Source organism: Peromyscus californicus, unplaced genomic scaffold (assembly GCF_007827085.1).
Source record: "Peromyscus californicus insignis strain IS unplaced genomic scaffold, ASM782708v3 Scaffold_4__1_contigs__length_199733344, whole genome shotgun sequence".
Taxonomy (NCBI): Eukaryota; Metazoa; Chordata; class Mammalia; order Rodentia; family Cricetidae; genus Peromyscus; species Peromyscus californicus.
Genome location: NW_026294562.1, coordinates 166347973 through 166371903, shown reverse-complemented (window position 1 = coordinate 166371903; position 23931 = coordinate 166347973). Strand labels below are relative to the sequence as shown.

The 23931-nt window shown below is 43.8% G+C and overlaps 1 protein-coding gene across 1 annotated transcript in view; it reads left to right on the top strand.

Moving 5' to 3' along the window:
* Positions 1-23931, top strand: part of Arhgap35 (Rho GTPase activating protein 35) — a 117302-nt gene that overhangs the window by 37409 nt on the left and 55962 nt on the right. Inside the window, exon 2 of the mRNA XM_052713177.1 lies at positions 14639-18512. Coding sequence (XP_052569137.1) covers positions 14832-18512 — 3681 coding nt within the window. The 5' untranslated portion in view covers positions 14639-14831. The remainder of the gene's footprint in view (positions 1-14638; positions 18513-23931) is intronic.

Sequence of the window (23931 nt, the reverse complement as noted above, 5' to 3'; positions counted from 1 at the left end):
ATGAATATGAGTGTTGGTTTTGGCTGTGTGGACTTAAATTGGTTTGTAAACATGTGAATCCAACTGTTCCCTGTTAAAGTTTGCTGGGCGTGGAAATTGACTGTTCTAGCCTGTGACATTGTCCTTATCCCTTACCTTCAGTTCAGGCATATTAGATAAAGTGGAAGCCAACCCCACCTCCCCCATCCCTCTTGAAAGGTTATGCATTCGGTATAAGTTTATTACTTGCACAGTAGCCTCTTTTAGGACTGGCAGATTATAGAATAATGCAAATGAATAGTGAGGAATAATGAGAAATAATGGGCTGAAATCCTAATTGTGTTGAAATGCTGTCGAGGAAATACTAAGGCTTACTGCTTGACTTAAAACTAGGCTAATATATTTTTCTTTTTCTTTTCTTTCCTTTTTTCTTTGTGTAAATTAACAGCAATGCCGATGTCTTCTGCACTGTACACAGTCCTCTTGCATCTCCAGAAACATGAAGAATATTCGTTTTCTTTTTGTCAGACGAGGTCTCATTCTAGAACCCAGATTACCCTTGAACTTGGGGTCCTTTTGCCTCAGCTCCCAGATGCTGGAGTTAAGAATCTTGTTTGTTTGTTTGTTTGTTTGTTTGGTTTGGGTTTGGGTTTTTCTGAGACAGGGTTTCCCTGTGTAGCCCTGGCTGGCCTCAAACTCACTCTGTAGACCAGGCTGGCCTCGAACTCACAGAGATCCGATTACCGGGGTTAAAGGCGTGCACCACCACCACCTGGCAAGAATCTTTTTTTCAAAAAGAACTGTTTTCTGACAAGAAATTAGCAAGTAGAAAACTCTACTAGATTATATATACATGGTGTGTGTGTATGTGTGTGTGTGTGTGTGTGTGTGTGTGTGTGTGTGTGTGTGTGTGTGTGTGTGTGTTTTAGAAACAGTGCTGGCATCCTATGCCTTCATGGAGCCAGGAACCTATTACATCATGTGGTACCAAACAGATCCAAAACATTTCTCCAACTCAGTTCATGTACTTCATCCATAGAATTTCCTTTGTGTTAAAACACTGTAGACCCCAGCTAAAGCACAGATACAGCATTTTCTTTAGAAATGACAGCCCCAGTGATTTCCAAGTTTCATTGTATGTTAGAGTCACTTCGGGAGATGCATTAAAAATTGATGCTAAACAAATCTATGAGGAACCACAGTTTTTCTTCTTATTGTGCATGTGTGTATGAGATAGAGACTTAAGGGGGAAGTAGAGCTGTGCATGTACCAAGGTGCTCACATGGAGGTCAGAGAACAACTTTTTTGGTTATGAAACTTAGACTTTAATGGCTGAACCATCTCTCCAGCCCAAGAAAGCAACTTTTGACAGCCATTTCTCTCTTTAACTTGCTAAGGCAGGATCTCTTTTGTTTTCTTCCATGCTGTATATTCCAGGCCACCTGGCCACTGAGCTTCTGCATGATTCTAATATCTGTCCCATCTCTCCTTAGGCTTGTCGGGGTTACAAATTCACACCACTGTATTTAGCTTTAACCTTATTTTTTGCTAATTTGAGAATGTCGTCATGAGTATACTGTATTTGCATCATTTCTACTCCTCCCTCTCCCATCTCCAGTTCCTCCCATATCACCCAACCACCCCTTGAATTCATGACCTCTTCTATAATTACTTCTGGGTACACACACACACCCTCTAGATTATAAATGTTGTAAAGCAAATGGTGAGGGCTGACAAGATGTCTCAGTGGCTAAAGGTGCTTGCCACCAAGCTTGATGACCTGACTTCCATGCCTGAGATTTACATAGTAGGAGAGAACTAACTCCCACAAGTTGTGTTCTCATTGACACATACAAATTATAGCATACATGCCCCTCTCCAACAAAGAAAAATGTAATAAAAGGTAATTTTATAGGTTTTATTTTCTGTTTCACAATCTGAGGAAAATTGGTCTTAATGTGAGGATAAGGCTCACTTGTTCTTTTATTGTTTAATTTGGGAAGGATACTCAAATGCAGTATGTCAATGGCTACATAGGCTGTGTGATGTGTGGCTTATTGAAATGCTTTTAAGCTTGAATTTGCTTAGGTTTTGTGTTGTCTTTCATGTGTAGTGCTTGTACAGCATGTCCTAAATACTGGCCTTTGTTTTCCTTGCCATAAGTCTGAGAATATGGGAATAAACAAACTCTTTTGGTCCTTACACGTGTGTCCACATAGACCCAGACACATACTGTGCAGTGCCTTGTGCCATTCCCCCAGCCCTGTTTCCTTAGGAACAGCATCCTCCCAAGTGCGCAGCTGATTGTGCATCCTACAGTTTCTGGGACTGTTTTAACAGTTATAAAACACTGTCCACGTGTTACTAGAACCTGAAATTCCTTAGAGTCAGCCCTAGGGAGAAGAGTGCCTCTTGTTCCTAAGGACTCCTCTCCACCTTCCCCAGGAGTGACTCACCTAGACGTCATGGATTCTCAGGTTAAGCCTTTCAGCACAAGGATGAACTATGTAGACCAGGCTGATCTGCTACCTTCTGGGTCCTGGGATTAAAGTTGTGTGCCTCTGTGTTTTCTTATACAACCAGCAGACCAGCTTCCCCAGAGTTCAGACATGTCTCTGAATAATTTTACTAACTTTTACCTTCATTGACTGTGCACAGTGAGCACATCTGACTCCATGTCTTTGGAGATCACATGGCCACCCAGGAGTAAAAACTTCCTCACCTCCTACCCTTGATTTTCCTTCACAGTCCATATTTCTGTGAACCAGCATTATCCTAGGGAGTCCAGTCCCTTTTTCTTTGTTTGTTTGTTTTTGTTTTGTTTTGTTTTATTTTTAGAGACAGGGTTTCTCTGTGTTTAGCCTGTCCTGGAATTCACTCCATAGACCAGGTTGGCCTCAAACTCAAGAGATCCTCCTGCTTTTGCCTCCCAAGTGCTCCACCACTGCCAGACGTCAGTCTGTCTGCCTTCCCTCTCCTCCCCTCCCTTTTCCTTTTTAGACCTATTTACTTTCTGTGTATTAGTATTTTGGCCTACATATATACACACACACACACACACACACACACACACATGGGCATGCCTGGTACATGCAGAGGTCAGAAGAGTTCATCAGATTCCCTAGAACTGGAGTTAGAGGTGGTTGTGAGCCACCACGTGGATGCTAGGAACCCAACTCAGGTCCTCTGCAAGAGCAACAAGTGCTCTTAACCATTGAGACAATCTCTTTAGCATCCCCATCTCCCTTTTTAAAAAGCAGAGCAAACAGCTTTATTAGGGAAAATAAAGGACTCTGAGAGAGGAATACTCTTTTTCTGGTTTTTGAGACAGGATGTAGCTGGGCTGGCCTCAATATGTGGCCCAAGATGACCTTGAACTCTTGATCCTTCTGTGTCCACTGTGTAAGAGCTGGCATGTGCCTCCACATCCGGCTCAGCAAATCCCTGTTATGACACCAATTCTGAGAATACAGGAGTAAATATAAATTCTGGTTTTTTCCCACTGTACTCTGACACCTCAATTTTAACATCAGAAATGTAGAGGACCCCCCACCCCCACCCCCCACCTACCCATCAAGCAAGCAGTCTGTTCTGCACCAGACACTAACAAGTCTCTCATATTTGATGTAGCCCTGATACTGTATCCTCAGGGATAATGTCACATCTCAGATTTAGGACTCAGTCCATCGAGAGTCTTTCCTGTTTCCCATGTAAGTCCTAATGTTTTAGTTTATCCATACTCTAACTGAACACCAGTCTTCCCACAGCTCCTTTCTTGGTTTGGTTAATTTACCAGAGTGGTCCACAAAGCACACTGTTGATGTTATAAAAGGATACAGATGAGATGGAGAGGGCAGGGTGAGTTGGAAGGGATGCAGAGTGGCCATGAGCCTAACCTGAGCTTCGATGTTGTCAGTTGTATGAAGCTGGCTGAGCCCTCTCCTTTGGTTTTATGGAGCTTCAGTAGATAGGCATTATTAGTTAAATCATTGGCTGTTTGTATTCAGCTCTGTAGAGGCTGGAACTACAGATCTCAATCTAATCCTACCCTGATTTTCCCTGTGAACTGCCTCCCTTTGAAAGCTGTCATCATATAAAAGAACATTTATTACTGTGAAGATTCCAAAGATTTTAGTAAGCCAGGAGACAGGAACAAAATCAGATACATATTTTACAGTATAACAGGCAGGTAACCCAGAGAGATCCAATGAATCGGGAAGAGCAGTTCCTCAGATTCTGATTTGTCTTTGTTTATTTTTGTCTTATACTTTGATCAGATAGGCTGGCTGGAATTCTGAAGCTGCTTGCTTGCAGCTGCTGAGGATAAAGTTTAAGGAAGTGCTTTTGCTGAAAGGCCCCCTTCATTGATTATGGGAATCTGATTCTATTCTCTGATTAATTTGGCTTAGAAATGTTGTTGCTTTAGGACCAGTTTGTAGAGTTTGGCTATCCTCAAAGCTTGAGAATTGTGTTAAGGGTAGAAAAAAGACATGCAGTAGTGAGTGTGGGCTGGCTAGGATGGTAAGAGCATCATTGTAGTTCTGTTCCCAACCCTGGAATTCAGGGTATGTTCACCAGGACTCAGGAAAACGAATGGAGAGAGGCTGTTGGCAAATACTCTGAACAGAGTGTCAGGGTCTTTCATAGCTGCTCTTTGAAAAATTAACGTTAGGCCAGAGTATTTTCAAAACAGACATCTGAATTTCCAGTTCTTAATGAAAAGCTTTGCGATTTCTGGTGCTTTGCTGGCTGGGCTTTCTGGAGTCTGCAGAGGGTCTTTCTAAAAATCCAACGGATATATTTCAGAGGGTGTGTGTGTGTGTGTGTGTGTGTGTTGTTAGATTCCCTAGCTGTAAGAACCCTTCCCTCCCACAGAAGGGAGGAGTCAGAGGACCTGTATGAGAGGCAGCAGCTAGCAGGACTTGTGAATTGCCAGAGTCTTTCCTTCCTTTATAAACCCATGGTTTTCCACACAGCACACCCAGATACTATTATTTCAGCTCTTACTGGGTTGAAAGGTAGAATTATAGTTGCCATGTTCAAGTAGAATTTTCTTTTACATGAGCTGATTAATTCATTAGAATATGATAGTTTGTTGGGTAAAGCGTTTAGGTGGCAGTATTGCCAACAGAAATATGAGACTAATGATAAGGCTCAGTTGCTTGAGTGTTTGCCTAGTATACATGAAGCCCTTGATTAGCACCCCATCCATTGGCTGAGGTGATACATGCTTTTAATCCCAGTAACCCTGGAGTGGTTTAAGGTCATTCTCAGCTACACTGTCAGTTTGAAGCCAGTTTGAGACCTTGTCTCAAAAAAATAATATAACAAAAAATAAAATAAAATAACATCAAGGGGGACAGGCATCATTTCAAATTTTTTATTTTAGTTTTTTTTCCAAAAGTTAAAAATTTTTATCTTACGTGTGAGTGTTTTGCCTTGCATGTATGTCTGTGCACTGTGTGCATGCATGCCTGATGACTGTAGATAGAAGTCAGAAGACAGGATTGGATCCCCTCGAACTGGAGTTACAAATTGTTGTGAGTAGCCATGTGGGTGCCGAGAACTGAACCCAGGTCCTCTGCAAGAGCAGCAAGTGCTCTCAGCTGCTGAGCCCTGTCTCCAGCATTGCACTTACTCACTACAGCACACTGAGTTTGCATTGTAGGTAAGTGCTGGAGGATTGGGCTGATAGATAGGTTGTCTCCCAGTTCTGAAGAGTGACATAAAATGGTTCTCTGACTCTGCAGGAAAGGGGGAAGGTAGTGTAACGGGCCAGCCTGGGGGCCGTCAGCATGTTGATTTTGACCAGTCATTAACTAAAGCACTCATGGTAAGCAGGTGAGTAGAATTAAAGGTATTATTTAAGATTCCCTTACAATTCTGATTCCCAGAAACAAGGTGTCCTTGGTATCTGTCAGTTCCCAGTGATTATCACATGTACTTATGTCGGATGCTTGCTTCCATGTCTTTAAAAGTCAGTAGATTTGAGGTTCTGCATGTTCAGCTAGATTTCACCTGTGCATAGACTGCATGGTTAAAGACCTTGGACTGTACTTCTGTCTTTTCATCTCTAGTTTTTCTCTATTCCAAAAGAAAGGCAAAAACTTGTTTACATGAGCATAGGTGGGAGATTATTTACTGGAGCATGCCCAACACTACTGAAAAAAAAAAGAATTCCCTCTATCCCACCAACCAATAATTGCTAATAGTTCCTTTGAGAAGGGTGGTAGTATAAGCCCCTTCTGATTTTCTTTTCATTTTTATTTTAATGTGTATTGGTGTTGTACCTACATTATGCCTGTGTACCATGTGCATGCGTGCCCATTTTGAGTTGATGAATAGGTTGTAGGAATAGAAGACAAATAGCAGATAAATAAATATGCCCTTAATCACAGCCGTCTCTCCAGCCCAGAGGTTTTGGGATGTTGTTTGTTTGAGACAGTGTCTCATTGCAACCATGCTGCTTGAACTTGCTTTGTAGCCCAGCCTGGATCTTGAACACCAACAGTCCTCCTGCCTCTACCCCTGAGGACAGGGGTTACTACTACTCTGTTGCTGTTTTAATGGTGTTGAGGATTGCACCCGTGGCCTCTCATACTAGGCAGATACTCTAGCACTGAGCTACAGCCCTACCTTTTTTTTCTCCCATCCTTTGGAGACAGGGTCTAAGTTGTCCAAGCAAGCCTTGAACTTGTGTTTCTGCTTAGTCTCCTGAGTGCTGGGGTTATAGATGTGCACTGTGATACCTGGTTTATGCTCCCTGCTTGCTTTATTTTCCTTTAAGGGACAGGGAATATGCATCCTGCATATATCTCTTCCTTCTGCTTGCTTCCCTAAAGCTGAGTAACAGACATTTTACTGACTGATTATCATTGACACCTCTAAAACACACTCAGAAACTGAAGTTGAAGAGGTTTAGGAGATGCCTTTCCATTGTGATGCTTGCATGTGTCTCCATTCTTTGCCCAACTGGGATGAAGGAAATGAGAGTAGCAAGTGCTGTGCTTTTCAAGAGTTGTTGCCCTTGAAATGATTTTTTTCCTAGCTATTACTGGTGGCATTGGGGGTTGATACATATTCTCATATTTGGACACTGGAGTTTTGATTATAGATAGAGGTAAGAATTCTGTGTCTTGTGGGTCATTCTAGACCAGAGCTCAGGAGCATTGTGTTACTATGAGTAGTATGTGTACGTGTTTGTGCAGGCGCATCCCCTGAGCTGTAGTGGTCCATGTACTGTTGGGTCACAGTGGCATTTTCTGGTGCCATCTTGGGAATGGTGCAGCTTCTTACTCTGCGTATTGGATAAAAAGTGTCTTCCCCTTTCTAGAGGAGATGCTCTAGTTTAGAGTCGGTGCTACACGTTCCACAGATAATTCTAGACCCGGTTACCAGGTCTGCAAAACACACAGGTGTTTGCATGGTTTTTACTGCAACACACAGTTATGATTAAAAAGTTGAAGATACTTCTGAAGTATCTTTCTCTCCAAATTGATTCCTAGCACTAAATATTAAGCTTTTAGGCTGTGTGTTTTGTTAGTTTTCCTAATATCAGTAGTTCCGCAGAATTCAGTAATACAAGGAGTTACTGTTTTTTTAACCGTTTAATAGATCTTTATTTATTTGTTTTTATATTTTTTGAGACAGGTTATATGGCTAAGGGTGGCCAGGACCTCCAGCGGTCTACTGCTTCAGCATCCTGAGTGCTGGCATTACAAGGATGAGCCATTGCAGCAGCTTGGGTCCGTTTCATTTGTTTTTTTAGATTCAGTGTATGTGTATGAATGTTCACCATGAGTGCTAGGGAGTTACTGGTGGTTGTAAGCCACCATGTGGGTGCTGAGAGTCAAACTCAGGTCCTCTGCAAAAGCAAAAAGTACTTTTAACCATTTGAGTCATCTTTCCAACCCCTGAGTTAGTTTTAAAGATGTTTTTCCTCTGTTTTCACTCTCCACTTTTGAAAGGACTAGTGCTGGAAAATCACTGGAATGAATAATTAATTTTGTTCCTTAGTTTCCCATTAGGAATTTGTTTTTCAGCCGGGTTTAGTGGTGCACGCCTTTAGTATCAGCACTCCTGAGGCAGAGGTAGGCAGATCTCTGTAAGTTTGAAGCCAGCCTGATCTACAAAGGGAGTTCCTGTATAGCCAGGGCTGTTACATAGAGAAACCCTGTCTCTTAAAAAAAAAAAAAGAATTTGTTTCTCACCAGATGTGAGTTTGAGGACATTGAACATCATGAAGTCTTGGACACACCTTCCTTGTTCTCTCTGCTCTCTTTATGGTCTTTTGATCATTAAGTTTAGTGGCTCTGCTAATTTTTTTTAGCCACCTCTTTGAAAAGCTGAACGTGAATGTGGCCAGGCACTTAAAGTTATTTCCTCTAAACTAAGTGTTTGAGACATCCTTAGATTTATAACCAGCTTTGTTTACTGTGTAATTCAGTCCAAATGAGGAACTAGTAAAACTGCATTATCCAGACATCAAAGCTGAGAGTGCAGTTACAGCAAGGAACTTATTAGGTTTCTAACAAGTAGAAGTTATCAGGTGCTCAAAAATTAACTACTTCCATGTCAGATGATTTTTAAGTTTGGTAACATTTTTGGCTGTGAACATGATTTGGAGTTTAAATTATCAGTTGTATTCAGACAAGGTGGCATATATCTGTCTGGAATCCTAATGTGCCCAGAAGACTGAGCAGGAATTAGAGTTCAAGGCCAGCCTTAGTTATTGATGAGTCCCTGTCTCAAAACAGCAGCAAAACTGCATACATATTAGTAGCTATCCTCTTCAGAGTTAGGGCTGTTCTTTTCATTTCAGCTTACTGCAGCTTACCATCCTGCCATTTGAAAATTAGACGAAGCAAGGATTGAACAGGTGATGCATTTTTGCTTCAAATTTGAGCCTGTGTTTTTGTTGTTTCATTGTCCTCCCTGAGGTTTCTGGGAAGGGATGTGTTCTTAGACCCACTGTACAGAGAGCCGAGTCACAGGTTGCCAGTTACATTCAGTAGTCACTCCAAGGAGGACGCTGTTGCTAAGTATGTTTCAAGATAGGTAAGTTTGAGACCTTGTGACCCCTGTCCCTGGGGTGAGGACTTGATAGGGAAGAGCTTTGTTGGGTGAGCACCCTTGACTTCTTGGGGCTTCATCAGCAGTCCTTTCCCAGCTCTGTCACCCTCTTGTCACAGATGAAAACAAACTGTGTGCACTACAGACCCCTGTGCCAAGCTCGTTGATTTTTGTATGGCTCTTTCCTGTTCTGTGGTTGGGGACGGGGTAAATACCCTTGAGATATTTACAGGCAGCTCTTAATTTTGTTTATGTGGCAGTCATTAGAGAAGTGGAGGGGAAGGTTTTTCTCTCAGGTGCCCTGCTTGTTCCTGCTGACTTCTGCAATTTGACTTGAAGCTTGTCATCTATAGGCAGCTGTTCACACATAGACCTTGTAGTTTCTCTTGAAATAGTCGTGTTTTACATACTACATCTTCTCAGATTTCTTTAGAAGTTTTGGTTTTCCGAATTGTCATGGAAAATGTTTAGACCACTTGAGGTTGTCATCACAGTGGACAGCAGTGCTCCCTCTCTTGTCTCTCAGAATAAAATGTGGTGTTATTGAGCCGAGTGGTTCACACCTGTAAGAGGCTGGGACAGGAGGAACATAGAGTTCAAGGCTTGTCTGTGAGATCCTGTGTCAAAGTAAAAAGTGGAGGCAGGAGGATTACACCAAGTTGGAACAATAAAAGGAAGGGGGAAGGGAGAGAACTGGGGACGTGGTTTAGCAGAAAGCTTACTTAGAATTCACCGGTGAAGAGCCTGGGGGCGTGGCTCAGCAGTTGCAAAGTATTTGGTTCCACTCCTAGCACCACACAAAAGCACCAAAACAAAAACAAACAAAAAACCATGATGTTTGGGTCTAAAGCAGTGGTTCTCAAACACCCCCCCCCTTTTTTTTGTTTTGTTTTTTGTTTTGTTTTTCAAGACAGGGTTTCTCAGTGTAACAATTCTAGCTGTACTGGAATTCAATTCTTAGACCAGGCTATCCTCGAACTCACAGAGACCCACCTGCCTCTGCCTCCTAAGTGCTGGGATTAAGGGCGTGCACTGCCTGGCCATTCCCAGCCTTCTTAATGCTGCAACCCTTAATACAGTTCCTCATGTTGTGGTGACCCCAACCATAAAATTATTTTCGTTGCTACTTCTTAACTGTAATTTTGCTACTGTTATGAATAATAATGAAAGTATCTGTGTTTTTCGGGTGGTCTTAGGTAACCCCATGAAAGGGTCATTTGACGACCCCCCCCCCCCCCAAAGAGTCATGGCCCGCGGGTTGAGAACCACTCACTGGTCAAAAGAGATGACTCACCAGTTAAGAGCACTTGTTGCTCTTGTGGATAACCTGAGTTCTGTTTGGTTTTTCCCCCCAGCACCCACATAGTGGCTCACAAACACCCATAACCCATTTTGGAGGGAATCCAACACTCTCTTCTGACCTCCATGGGCATCAGACATGTACAAGGTGCATATACATACATGTAGACAAAACACTCATATACATGGAATAAAATAATCTTTAAAAAGTTTAAGGATCTGATTTCTTGACATTTCTGTGAGGCACACAAAAGCATGAAGTTTATCGGAATATCAGCTTCCTACCAGATGTAAATGAGATTCAGAAGAAAATTGGTCTGCTTGCTATTTTAGATAGTCTCAGGAGACTGTTTGCTTGGCAGCAGAGTTGGCAGTCACACAGTCACACTTTAGTGTGCAAGTAAATGTCCATGCCACAGAATACTAGGTGCCAGAGAGGCCCGTGTGTGCAGAGGTAGCCAAGGGCAGTTTATTTTACTTAATCAGCTGAAAGGTTGCTGAAGACTTTGTGTGACACCATGATAACAGCTTGTTAATGACTGAAATTGTTAAAACTTTAGGTCCCTTATAATTCCTCCCCTCATCCTGTGCTTACCTCTTCCTGTCCTGGCCAGTGAAAGACTATTAGCCACATGATGGGTCTTCAATCCCAGCACTCTGTAGGCAAAGATAGGCAGATCTCTGAGTTCATGGGCAGCTTGATCTACAGAGTGAATTCCAAGACAGCCAGGGCTTTACAAAGAAACCTTGTCTCGAAAAACCAGAGAGAGGGAGAGGGGAAGAGAGAGAGAGAGATTGCATTATTTTAAGTGGCTCAGCCCAGCCCCTGTGTACTTGATTTTGTGTTCGGCCCATCTTCTCTCCGTGCCCTTTATATTCTTGCTGGTTCCCCCAACTAGGCTGACCTTTTTGTCTGTTGAGGAAGCAGTCTTTGTAGAGTCCACTCCCTTTGTCTAGCACGCTCTACAGTGATCACCTGTGGTGGAGCTGTGTCAGTCTAGAAGGCTGTCTGTCTGTCAAGAGCCTTACACGTCCTTTGTAGCCACTGCAGTACTTCTTCCTTTATAAGTGTCACAGACGGACAAACTTGAAAACTTTACACTGCGTGTGTACACTCTTGAGAATTTGTCGTTGTAACAGTAAAAACAACACAAAGGAGTATCATATGTGCTGTCTTAGTTAGGGTTACTATTGCTGTGATGAAACACCATGACCAAAACAACTTGAGGAGGAAAGGCTTTATTTCACTCACACCATTCCATATAACAGTTCATCTTCAAAAGCAGTGAGGGCAGGAATTCATGAAGAGCGGGAACCTGGAGGGAGGCAGGAGCTGACATAGAGGCCTTGGAGAAGTGCTCCTTACTGGCTAGCTCATTATGGCTTGTTTAGCTGCTTTCTTAAAGAATCCAGGACCACCAGCCTAGGGATGGCACTACCCACAGTGGGCTGGGCCCTCCCCCATCAATCACTCATTAAGAAAAGGACATACAGCCAAATCTTATGGAGGCATTTTTTTCAACTGAACTTTCCTCCTTTTGGATAAATCTAGCTTGTGTCAAGTTGACATAAAACTAGCCAGCACACATACTTTAATCCAGATTTACCTATTAACATTTTATTCATTTGCAATGGTTTTGCTTGTTTTATTTTGAAAGGTTCTCATATGACGTGCAGCATTGTCTGTGACCTTGCATAGCCAGATCTTCTGTGTGTACCTCTCAAGTGTTAGGATTACAGGCAGGCACTACCACTTCCGGTTTATGTGGGGTGAGGATCAAGCCCAGGATTTTGTTCATACTAAGCAAGCACTCTACTGAGACACAGCTATAGTCCCTCATTAGCGTTCTTACTCTTCTTCAAACAGAATTTTTTTCTGAACATTTACATTCCTTTTGGCTCTTTCCCCCCTAAATACTTTAGTATAACTTCTCTAAAAGTAGGGATACTTTATCTCAGTATAGCCATCCACTTCATAAACGCTTGTATTGATTTTTTTCTGATTTATTCTTCCTAGTCAAGTGTTCTTTATATCACTGATCTACATCCCCTCAGCCCAATTAACTTTATTGTGTAAATGGCATGTAACACAAAATTAGCCGTTTTTAGTACACAGTTCACAAGTGTTAAAATATTCATAATATTTTACCATTACCATCTCATCCCTGTGACTTCATTTTTGTGTGAATGCAGGGTCCTTGTTCACTCCTTCCCTCAGCCATGGCAACCAGCATTACACTTTCTGGTTCTGACAACTCTTAAGATAGAAACAGTCTACTGTTATAAATCGTTTTCAGAATTGAGTGTATGTATTATGTATGTGCACATGTAGATGTGTTTATGTGCATGCAGTATGCATGTACAGTCAGAGTATCTGCTTGATGGGGTTACATCTCCGATGGGCTTGGTGGCCAGCTCTCATCTATACACCACCCACCAGTGCTCATGGGGGTCTTTTGCCCTAGGTTTTCTTCTACATTTTGTAGTGTTAGTTTTGACCCATTTAGAGTTGTTTGTTTCATTGGTTGGTTGGGTTTTTTTGAGACACGGTCTTACTATGTAGTCTTGGATACCCTGAAACTCACTGTGTGGACTAAGTTGACCTTGGATTCACAGAAATTTTTGCCTCTTATTCCCCAAGTGCTTAAGGGATTAAAAGTGTGCACCACCACACACTGCTAGAGTTGTTTTTGTTGTTGTTGAATTGAACTTAGTGCCTATCACATGTTAGATAAGCACTCTAACATCTGAGTCACATCCTCAGCTCTAGGGTTAGCCTCTGTGTATGATGTAGATAAAGACCTACCTCCGTCCTTTCCTGTGTGAAGATTCACTTTCCCCAGCACCAACTGTTAAAAAGTATGTTCTTTCCCAATGAATGGTTTTCAACAGCCTTGTCAAAAGTCATTTAGCCCGCCAGACATAGTGGCAGAGGCAGGTAGATCTCTCTGAGTTTGAGGCCAGCCTGGTTTACATAGTGAGTTTCAGGGCTACGGAAGTAAGACCCTGTCTCAAACCACATTCCTCCCACCCCCCGCCACCCCAAAAAAAGTCATTCAGTGATATGTATGACGAGTTAGCTGTGAACTTTGTTTCTTTTTCATTGGTCTTTATCTTTATGTCACTGCAGGACTGTTTTGATTGTTGTAGCTTTGTAGTAAATTTTGAAAGCAATATTATGAGTCTTCCCTGGAAGCTGTGCTCTTTCCTCCCTCCTTTCTCTTCTCTCCTCCCCATTCTTTTTCTGTAGCCAAGGCTACTCCTGAACTAGTGCTTTTCCTGCCTCAGTCTCCTCAGTGCTTCCGTACCACACTGATGATGTGAATTTTGATTACTGAGTGAAGGTGTTATCTGCTTTCTCCCCTATAATTACTATTGAGGGCTTTTTTCTTCCAGATAATTAATAGGCAGTCTTAGGAGACATTTGAATTACCTGTCAACATCCTGCCCCTCAAAGATTTCTCCTACATTGAACCTTCCATCATGACTCTCGTCTGATCCAGTTGTTTGGGCTTTAGTTCATATTTTTTGCAGTAAGCTATAATTCATTAATGTGTAATTTTTTTGGTTCACAGATAATCCTAGACCTTATTCATGGGAGCCCCTTCAAGATGACACCATTGTCCCATGGTTTTTACTTGTGCAAGGCATTTCTTGCTCAGTCAGGCATGGTAGCGCATGCCTTTATTCTCAGCACTTGGGAGACAGAGACAGATGGATCTCTGAGTTCAAGTCCAAGATAGCCAGAGCTACACAGGAAAACTGTCTCAAAAACAAAACAAAACAAAAGACATTTCTTGTATCCACCCTGCCTTGGAGTTAGCCCCATTTCCTCTAGAGCCCTCACTTGTCACAGCAGTGTTTTACACTCTCCTTGTTTATATCTTCCTGTCTTGGTTTAGACTCTACCTGTTTGAAAACACATTGATATTAGCCTTTTTATTATTATCCTTATCATTGTGTATGGTGTATGTGTGTACCCCTCCTGTGTAGGCATGCCCGTGTCACAGTGTGTGTGGAAGTCAGAGGGCAACTTTGGGGAATTGGCTCTCCCCTTTTTCATTGGGATCCAGGGATTGAACTGGGGTTGTCAGGCTTACCCAGCAAACCCCTTCACCCTCTGACCTGTCCCAACAGCTCTGATGTCAGCCTTAATCACTCACCCTGCATAAGGCCTAGCATACTAGGTTTACTAAATATTTGTTAGCTTAAAAAATACTTTTATTGTAATTTATGGTTAAACTAGAGTTTGGATGGTGATGGTTTTTCTTTCCCCCCCTCCATCTAGGCAGACATGTTGGCTATTTGGCGATGAGAAGAAGTAAGAACTGACATCATACTGGTTTAGAACACTATGGGACCTGACACTTGTGCTGCTTGGGCAGCGGGCCTCCACCGGCACTGCTGAGAAGTCTTCTCACTCTACTGCAGAACACTAATCTGATCTCGGAAGTAGCTGATTGTGGCAGGATGTTTCGAAGATGATGATGGCAAGAAAGCAAGATGTTCGAATCCCCACCTACAACATCAGCGTGGTGGGATTGTCCGGGACTGAGAAGGAGAAAGGCCAGTGCGGCATTGGGAAGTCTTGTCTATGTAACCGCTTTGTGCGCCCAAGTGCAGATGATTTTCACCTGGACCACACTTCTGTTCTCAGCACCAGTGACTTTGGTGGGCGGGTGGTCAATAATGACCACTTTCTCTACTGGGGAGAAGTTAGCCGCTCCCTGGAGGACTGTGTGGAATGTAAAATGCACATTGTGGAGCAGACTGAGTTCATTGATGATCAGACTTTTCAACCTCATCGAAGCACGGCACTGCAGCCCTACATCAAGAGAGCTGCAGCCACCAAGCTCGCATCAGCTGAAAAACTCATGTATTTTTGCACTGACCAGCTGGGGCTGGAACAGGACTTTGAGCAGAAACAGATGCCAGATGGAAAGCTGCTGGTTGACGGCTTCCTTCTGGGCATTGATGTTAGCAGGGGCATGAACAGGAACTTCGATGACCAGCTCAAGTTTGTCTCCAATCTCTACAATCAGCTTGCAAAAACAAAAAAGCCCATAGTGGTGGTCCTGACTAAGTGTGATGAGGGTGTTGAGCGGTACATTAGAGATGCACATACTTTTGCCTTAAGCAAAAAGAACCTCCAGGTTGTAGAGACCTCAGCAAGATCCAATGTGAATGTGGACTTGGCTTTCAGTACTTTAGTGCAACTCATTGATAAGAGTCGAGGGAAGACAAAAATCATTCCTTACTTTGAAGCTCTCAAGCAGCAGAGTCAGCAAATAGCTACAGCAAAGGACAAATATGAGTGGTTGGTGAGCCGAATTGTGAAAAATCACAATGAGAACTGGCTGAATGTCAGCCGAAAGATGCAGGCCTCCCCTGAGTACCAAGACTATGTCTACCTGGAAGGGACACAGAAGGCCAAGAAGCTCTTCCTGCAGCACATCCACCGCCTCAAGCACGAGCATATTGAGCGCCGGAGAAAACTATACCTGGCAGCCCTGCCATTGGCTTTTGAAGCCCTCATACCTAATCTAGATGAAGTAGACCACCTGAGCTGCATTAAAGCCAAAAAACTCTTAGAGACCAAGCCAGAGTTCTTAAAGTGGTTTGTTGTGCTTGAAGAGACACCATGGGACGCCACCAGCCACATTGACAACATGGAAAATGAGAGGATTCCCTTTGACTTGATGGATACTGTCCCTGCTGAGCAGCTGTATGAGACCCACTTGGAGAAGCTGAGGAATGAGAGGAAGAGAGCTGAGATGCGAAAGGCATTCAAAGAAAACCTGGAGACCTCTCCTTTCATAACTCCCGGGAAACCTTGGGAAGAGGCTCGTAGTTTTATTATGAATGAAGACTTTTACCAGTGGCTGGAAGAATCAGTATACATGGACATCTATGGCAAACACCAAAAACAGATTATAGATCGAGCAAAGGAAGAGTTCCAGGAGTTGCTTTTGGAGTACTCAGAATTGTTTTATGAGTTGGAGCTGGATGCCAAACCCAGCAAGGAAAAGATGGGTGTCATCCAGGATGTTTTGGGGGAAGAGCAGAGATTTAAAGCATTGCAGAAGCTCCAGGCAGAGCGTGATGCCCTCATTCTGAAGCACATTCATTTTGTGTACCACCCCACGAAGGAGACATGCCCAAGCTGCCCAGCTTGTGTAGATGCTAAGATTGAGCACTTGATCAGTTCTCGCTTTATCCGACCATCTGACAGGAATCAGAAGAACTCTCTGTCAGACCCCAATATCGATAGGATCAATTTGGTTATCTTAGGCAAAGATGGCCTTGCCCGAGAGTTGGCCAATGAAATTCGAGCTCTTTGTACAAATGATGACAAGTATGTGATAGATGGTAAAATGTATGAGCTTTCCCTGAGGCCAATAGAGGGTAACGTCAGGCTTCCTGTGAACTCTTTCCAGACACCAACCTTCCAACCCCATGGCTGCCTCTGCCTTTACAATTCAAAGGAGTCGCTGTCCTATGTGGTGGAGAGTATAGAGAAGAGCAGAGAGTCCACACTGGGCAGGCGGGATAATCACTTAGTTCACCTCCCCCTGACCTTAATTTTAGTGAACAAGAGGGGGGACACAAGTGGAGAGACTCTGCACAGCTTAATACAACAAGGCCAGCAGATTGCTAGCAAACTGCAGTGTGTCTTTCTTGATCCTGCTTCTGCTGGCATTGGTTATGGACGCAATATTAATGAGAAGCAGATCAGTCAAGTTCTGAAGGGACTCCTGGATTCTAAGCGCAACTTAAACCTGGTCAGCTCCACTGCTAGTATCAAAGACTTGGCTGATGTGGACCTTCGAATTGTCATGTGTCTGATGTGTGGCGATCCCTTTAGTGCAGATGACATACTCTCTCCTGTCCTGCAGTCCCAAACCTGTAAATCTTCCCACTGTGGGAGCAGCAACTCTGTTTTACTTGAACTTCCGATTGGACTACACAAGAAGCGCATTGAGCTATCTGTTCTTTCATACCATTCCTCGTTCAGCATCCGAAAGAGCCGGTTGGTTCATGGGTATATTGTTTTTTATTCAGCCAAACGTAAGGCCTCCTTGGCGATGTTACGTGCCTTTCTTTGTGAAGTGCAGGATATTATCCCCATCCAGCTTGTTGCACTCACTGATGGCGCTATAGATGTCCTGGACAATGACTTAAGTCGAGAGCAGCTGACAGAGGGGGAGGAAATTGCACAAGAAATTGATGGGAGGTTCACAAGCATCCCTTGTAGCCAGCCCCAGCATAAACTTGAGATCTTTCACCCCTTTTTTAAAGACGTGGTGGAGAAAAAGAACATAATCGAGGCCACGCACATGTATGATAATGTTGCTGAGGCCTGCAGCACCACTGAAGAAGTGTTCAACTCCCCCAGGGCCGGGTCACCACTCTGCAACTCAAACTTACAGGATTCAGAAGAAGACGTGGAGCCTCCATCGTACCACCTGTTTCGGGAAGATGCAACATTGCCCTCCCTGTCCAAAGACCATTCCAAGTTCTCTATGGAGCTGGAGGGAAATGATGGGCTGTCTTTCATAATGAGCAATTTTGAGAGTAAACTGAACAACAAAGTACCTCCACCAGTCAAACCAAAGCCTCCTGTCCATTTTGAGATCACAAAAGATCTCTCCTACCTAGACCAAGGCCATCGGGAGGGACAGAGGAAGTCTGTGTCTTCTAGCCCCTGGCTGCCTCAGGACGGGTTTGATCCTTCTGACTACGCAGAGCCAATGGATGCTGTGGTCAAGCCGAGGAATGAGGAAGAAAACATATACTCTGTGCCCCACGACAGCACCCAGGGCAAGATCATAACCATTCGGAACATCAACAAAGCCCAGTCTAATGGTAGTGGCAATGGTTCTGACAGTGAAATGGACACGAGTTCTCTAGAGCGAGGCCGGAAGATATCAGCCGTGAGTAAGCCTGTGCTGTACAGGACGAGATGCACCCGGCTGGGGCGCTTTGCTAGTTACCGCACCAGCTTTAGTGTGGGGAGTGATGATGAGCTGGGACCCATCCGGAAGAAAGAGGAGGATCAGGCATCCCAGGGTTATAAAGGGGACAATGCCGTCATTCCATATGAAACCGATGAGGACCCTAGGCGGAGGAATATCCTTCGAAGTCTAAGGAGGAACACCAAGGTGAGACGCAGTTTAGGGTGACTCAGTAGGGGTTTGCACGGCGCCTTGGTGATTTGGTTGATGACAACTATTCAGGGACAACATGGTTTTTAAAAAACACTGGATGTGCATTTATTCTTTGGCCTTGCGGTAAGAGTCAGCCTGTGCATTCGATGTCTACTACTGGCCATTCTCATGTGACTAGCACCTAAGATTTGCCTTTGCCTTGAACAGTCTTTACCCAAATGAGCAGGTGATGTAGAGCTCTTAAATGTCTTGACAAGTGGCCAAGCCAGTGACATTACGGATACTCTTTCCTCCCTTGAAGATTGCAAATTTGCACCCCTTGGCCTGAACATACATCATCTGTATAGCTCTCAAATGCTGCTTTCCCATGCTGATCACAAAAGGGTGCTGCATTTTACATTACTGAGGAGTAGATGGTTCTCTGCACACACAAATCTGTGCAAGTGCTAAAATGACTTGAAAAAAAATTTTTTCAGCATGGAGTTTATCCGTATTTGTAAAAGGAGATTTTACATGCCCCTTACTTCATCCGTCTGCAATCAGTTCTTCCATTACTGAGTCTCTGAACTTCAGGGACGACAAGCATTACAGGGATAGGGACCAACAAGGGAAAGAAGTTACTAGTGTGTTTTACATGTCAATAGCAGATGAAATGTCTTTTCTTACTGTAGACTACAGCTTGGTGTTTGCAAGGCAGTTCCCTGTCCTCTTAGGCCTGGGCTTTGAGACAGAAAGTATCAACCACTTACACCCACACCCACCCCCTACCCTCCACCCCTTGCCATTTGTAGTAGGGAAGTACTGTTCAGAGAATGACATCTTGGTGAGACTCTGACAGAGATATAATAACCTATGGTCAGCATTATACACAGGATGGTATAATGGTGCTCATTCCCCCTCCCTGCCAGGAAACAGCAGAGACCAGTCACTCAAGTGAGGCTTTACAAGGACCTTGGAGAGGGAAGTTGCCAAAAAATGAATGCCTTAGAAGACACACCATATCAAAAGTATCTGGAGTATAATCTGGAGTACTGAGAGGTAGCATAGGGGCCATTGTGGTAGCCCAGGGACCTGGGAGGTGGAGGAGCATAACGCCATTGTGACCTTGGACGTGCAGAGTGCTCCTCAGTCACTACTAGCCAGGGCTTCCATGGCCTTCTTGTCTGTGCAGTGTCAGAAAGAAAGTGTTGTATGGCTTTTGGGCACCTGTCTCAGGTCACTACATTCTTCCCATTTAATTTAGTTTTTCCACAGCTTGCTGTCTACTCGGGGTCCATGTCTGCCTTTTGGATTTTGTTTTTCAAAACTTGGAGGGAAGACCCAGTGAAAATCATTCTTGTTTAGGAAGCTAACCAACCTCCCTGTGTTTCCCCCAACTTCTTCTGTTTGATGATACCAAATCTGAGCATTTTGAACATTTTGGCTTTCTTCCACCTCCACTCCTGGTAAAAACTGTTACCGGAACAGCTTATGTGAATGCTGACAGTCTTCTGATTTGTGGGGGTGTTTGCACACCTGGGAATTAGGAAGGTGGCATAATAGCACACTGAATTATAAGTCTTTTTCTGACTTCTTGCAATATTTTTAAAATATTTTCAAAGCAAACGATGCTTTGAAAACACATTCCCAGACTGGGGATGTAGCTCAATTGGTAAAGTGTGCCAGGCCTTTGGTAAGCACTGGGTTCCAGTCCCAGCACCACATAAAACCAAGTATGCCAGAGACAGTCCTGGTCTACAGAGTGAGTTCAGGACAGCCAGGACTGTTACACAGAGAAACCCTGTCTTGAAACCCCTCCCCCCACCAAAAAAAAAGTGTGGTGGTGCACATCTATAATCCCAGCCAAGAGGAAGAGACAGGAGGATCCTACCAAACCTAAGGCCAGCCTGGAACTTTCTCAAATCAAAATAAATAATTTTTTTAAAAATTGTCAAACAAAGCCGGGCGGTGGTGGCGCACGCCTTTAATCCCAGCACTCGGGAGGCAGAGCCAGGAGGATCTCTGTGAGTTCGAGGCCAGCCTGGGCTACCAAGTGAGTTCCAGGAGAGGCGCAAAGCTACACAGAGAAACCCTGTCTCGAAAAACCAAAAAAAAAAAAAATTGTCAAGCAAGACGTGATTTCTAGATATCATTGTGGCAAAGGCTTTACTCAGCAGAAACTGCTAGTCTCTGCATCCTGAGCTGTATCCCTGCTGGGGACCAAGCATGTCCCCAGCTGCTAGATCAGCAGGCAAGAAGTACCAGCTTCCAGCCTGTCTTGAGTTATTCACCTCTCCAAATCAGACGGAAATGATTCCTCTGTCCCAAGCACCATGGTGTGCCAGCAGTCATTTTAGGAGTATCCTTAGGGAAAAATGGGTAGAAGCTGGCATTGTGTTTCCCTGACTTGGAGAGTGGTGCTTTGGAATGAGCAGGGCTGCTTTGTCATCCCTACAGAGAAGATGAAAGCCTTTGCCACAGAACAAGGATTGTTAGGACTGCTGCCACTGGGAATGCAGACTGACACTTGTTTTACTGGAAGAGCAAGATACTATCAGGGCAGAGAGTGCAAGCCACCCTCCGTGGGGAATTTATTCTTTGATTTTTATTGGCATGACAAAGCATTTATTTGAAGTGTTGGGAGAAGCATTCTGGATTTCAGCTGGTCATAGAAAACAACTCAGACCCTCCTGCAGGGGAAGTGCCCCCCCCCCCCTTTTTGGCCCAGGCCATAGCACCCAGATAGGGCAGCCAGATCTATACAGTGGCTTTGAAGAGATCATCTGTCTACCAGGGATGGCCTGTGGACAGAGCTCATGTTAAGATGGCTCAGGTAGAATGTGGGTCGATATTAGCTGCTTAGGCCCTGAGAATGAGGTCCTGGGGTCAGATCCCAATTCCCTGCTTTCTCATTTGGACCTTGAGCACATGATATCCCTCCTCTGGTTCCTTCTGTAAAAGGGAACATGGTCCTCAAAGGGATGGGTATTGTAGGCCAGAAGTTTGGGCTGTTTTCACCATGGAACTAGACCTGGGAGAGGAATGAGGCTGAAGCATGGCATAAGATGAGATGCCCCAGCAGCAGGTGGAACATGGCGCTATACTAGGGAGGAGACTGCTGTGGGCCTCCTGACCACACCACTTCCTCTCTGGTGCAAGGTTTAACCCACAGTGATTTAGATGCTTGCTCTGTGCTCGCCCCGGCAACCACCTTAATGAAGAGAAGCTCTGCTCTGGGTACCGATGTGATGAGGAGAAAAAAAAGAGAAGAAAAAAACCACTCAGTACACTTGCTAATTTGCTAGATTAGTACCTTACTATAGAACTAGAGTCAGAGAGAGGGATGCTTTCATCTCTTCTAATGAAAGTACAGACTGTAAAGCCAGTGCTCCTTCTTGGGTCCTTTTCCCAACGGAACCATTCAGCAGCCCACCCTCAGTGGGAGCCTTCCGCACTCAACTGAATGAAATTGAAACTCCAAGATTGCTCTTGGGCGGCTGTGAATAGAGCTTTGTCTAAAGCTGCTGCTGCTCATGTCTCTGTCTCCCAAGGCTGTGCATTTGCAAAGATGAGATCGGGACCAGCAGCTCTTATTTTAAAGCCAAAAAGCAGGCCGCAGAGCCTTGTTCCACAATTGTGCCCTAGAGGCTCATTCAGTGTGCTGAAATTTGCTGTGTTTGACCACTATTTAAAGGCTAGACATTATTGGCTATTTACCCTTCTGTCAGATATGTTCTTACTCTGGTGTTTAATAAAAAGACAAAAAACAGTGATAAAGAAAATCTTTCACTTACTGTAGCTGCCACATGACAAGACAACCTATTGAAAAGTGAACTGTTTGAATCACGCATTGTTTGGTCTATAAGGCACCAAGTAACCAGTTTGACAGTTTGTGTCCCCCCAGTGAATTGGCTTATTTCATTGGATTCAGTGAATTGGCTGGTTGTTGTGGCTTTGTGTGGACACAGCTCTCGTTTTGTGAGGCCTAGAACGGAGTTAAGGTTTCTAGTGTGAATGAAAACCAGCTGGGGAGTTGGACTGCCCACACTCCTGGGAGGGATATTGGTTTCGACAGACAAGTGCAGTGTGATAAGAACTCTTTGTAACTTGCTCAGAAAAACTCAGTGTGTGCTTCTGAGCTTAGTCCTACTGAGTGAACTGTAAGGCCAGATACCTCTTCTAAAGAAGTGTAGGTAGAGTTTTCCTGCCTGGCCCACAGTCAGGGCAAATCTCTCTCACCTGCCAGTCCCACAGCCGTCAGACCCGACCAAGTAAACACAGAGACTTGTATTGGTTTCAAACTGTATGGCCATGGCAGGCTTCTTGCTAACTGTTCTTTCAGCTTAAATTAATCCATTTTTATAAATCTATACCTTGCCACGTGGCTCGTGGCTTACCGGCATCTTCACATGCTGTTTCTCATCTTGGCGGCTGGCAGTGTCTCTCTGACTCAGCCTTCCACTTCCCAGCTTTATTCTCCTCCTTGTCCCGCCTACACTTCCTGCCTAGCCAATGGCCAATCAGTGTTTTAATTATTGACTAATCAGCAACACATTTGACATACAGAACATCCCACAGCACTCCCCCCCTTTTTTTTTAAAAAGGAAGGTTTTAACCTTAACAAAGTAAAATTACATATAATTTGGGAATTTGGGCGTAGCTTCTCTTACTACTTCCTGCTGGAGGGGGGCGCTGTATCTTCTGGGGAAACAAAGAAAATTTTAGGATCATGGAGTAGTCCGTGAGGCTGTATCGTCTGAGCCAGTTGCCTTGAAACCATTCTGGATGTTGGATCATCTGGGCCATGGTGTCATCGGAGACCTTTCAGGGGGTCTTGGCTGGTCAAACCTGATGTATCTTAATCTGGAACAAATCCATAGCCTCTGGCTTTCTGTGGGAACAAAAGCAGAGTCTCCTTTCCAAAGTAACATATCCTTATATTCAAATTTTGAAGTCAAGATACCTTTAAAATATACATTTTGGCATAACTCAACAGCTTTTACAATCAAATGTTTTTCTGCAGTTACAAGTCCCAAAGACAACACAATGCAGATTCTCTGTGTAATATCCATTTTTACATGGCTTATATTTTATACTACCTTTCCTGTCTCTTTAAAGACTTTATTTTTTAAAACTATGTATTTGTTTCTATAACTCTATATATCACCTTTTTTGTCTCTTTTAAGCCTACGTATATTTTACACATATTGTAAACTATTACATCTGAATCTGTCTTATTGTGAATCTATTGCCTTAAACTGCAGCAGCTGTGGCTGCTGGCTCCGCCCACCTTAGCTTCCCAACATGGCCATGGTTTACCGCCAGCTCTGGGAGCTATCGTGGGTCTATGCTTTTATCCAAGCAGCAAGTAGCCCAGAAACCCTTTTTTGTTTTGCACTAGCAAAGGCTAAATCCACCATGTAGCTTAATGTGC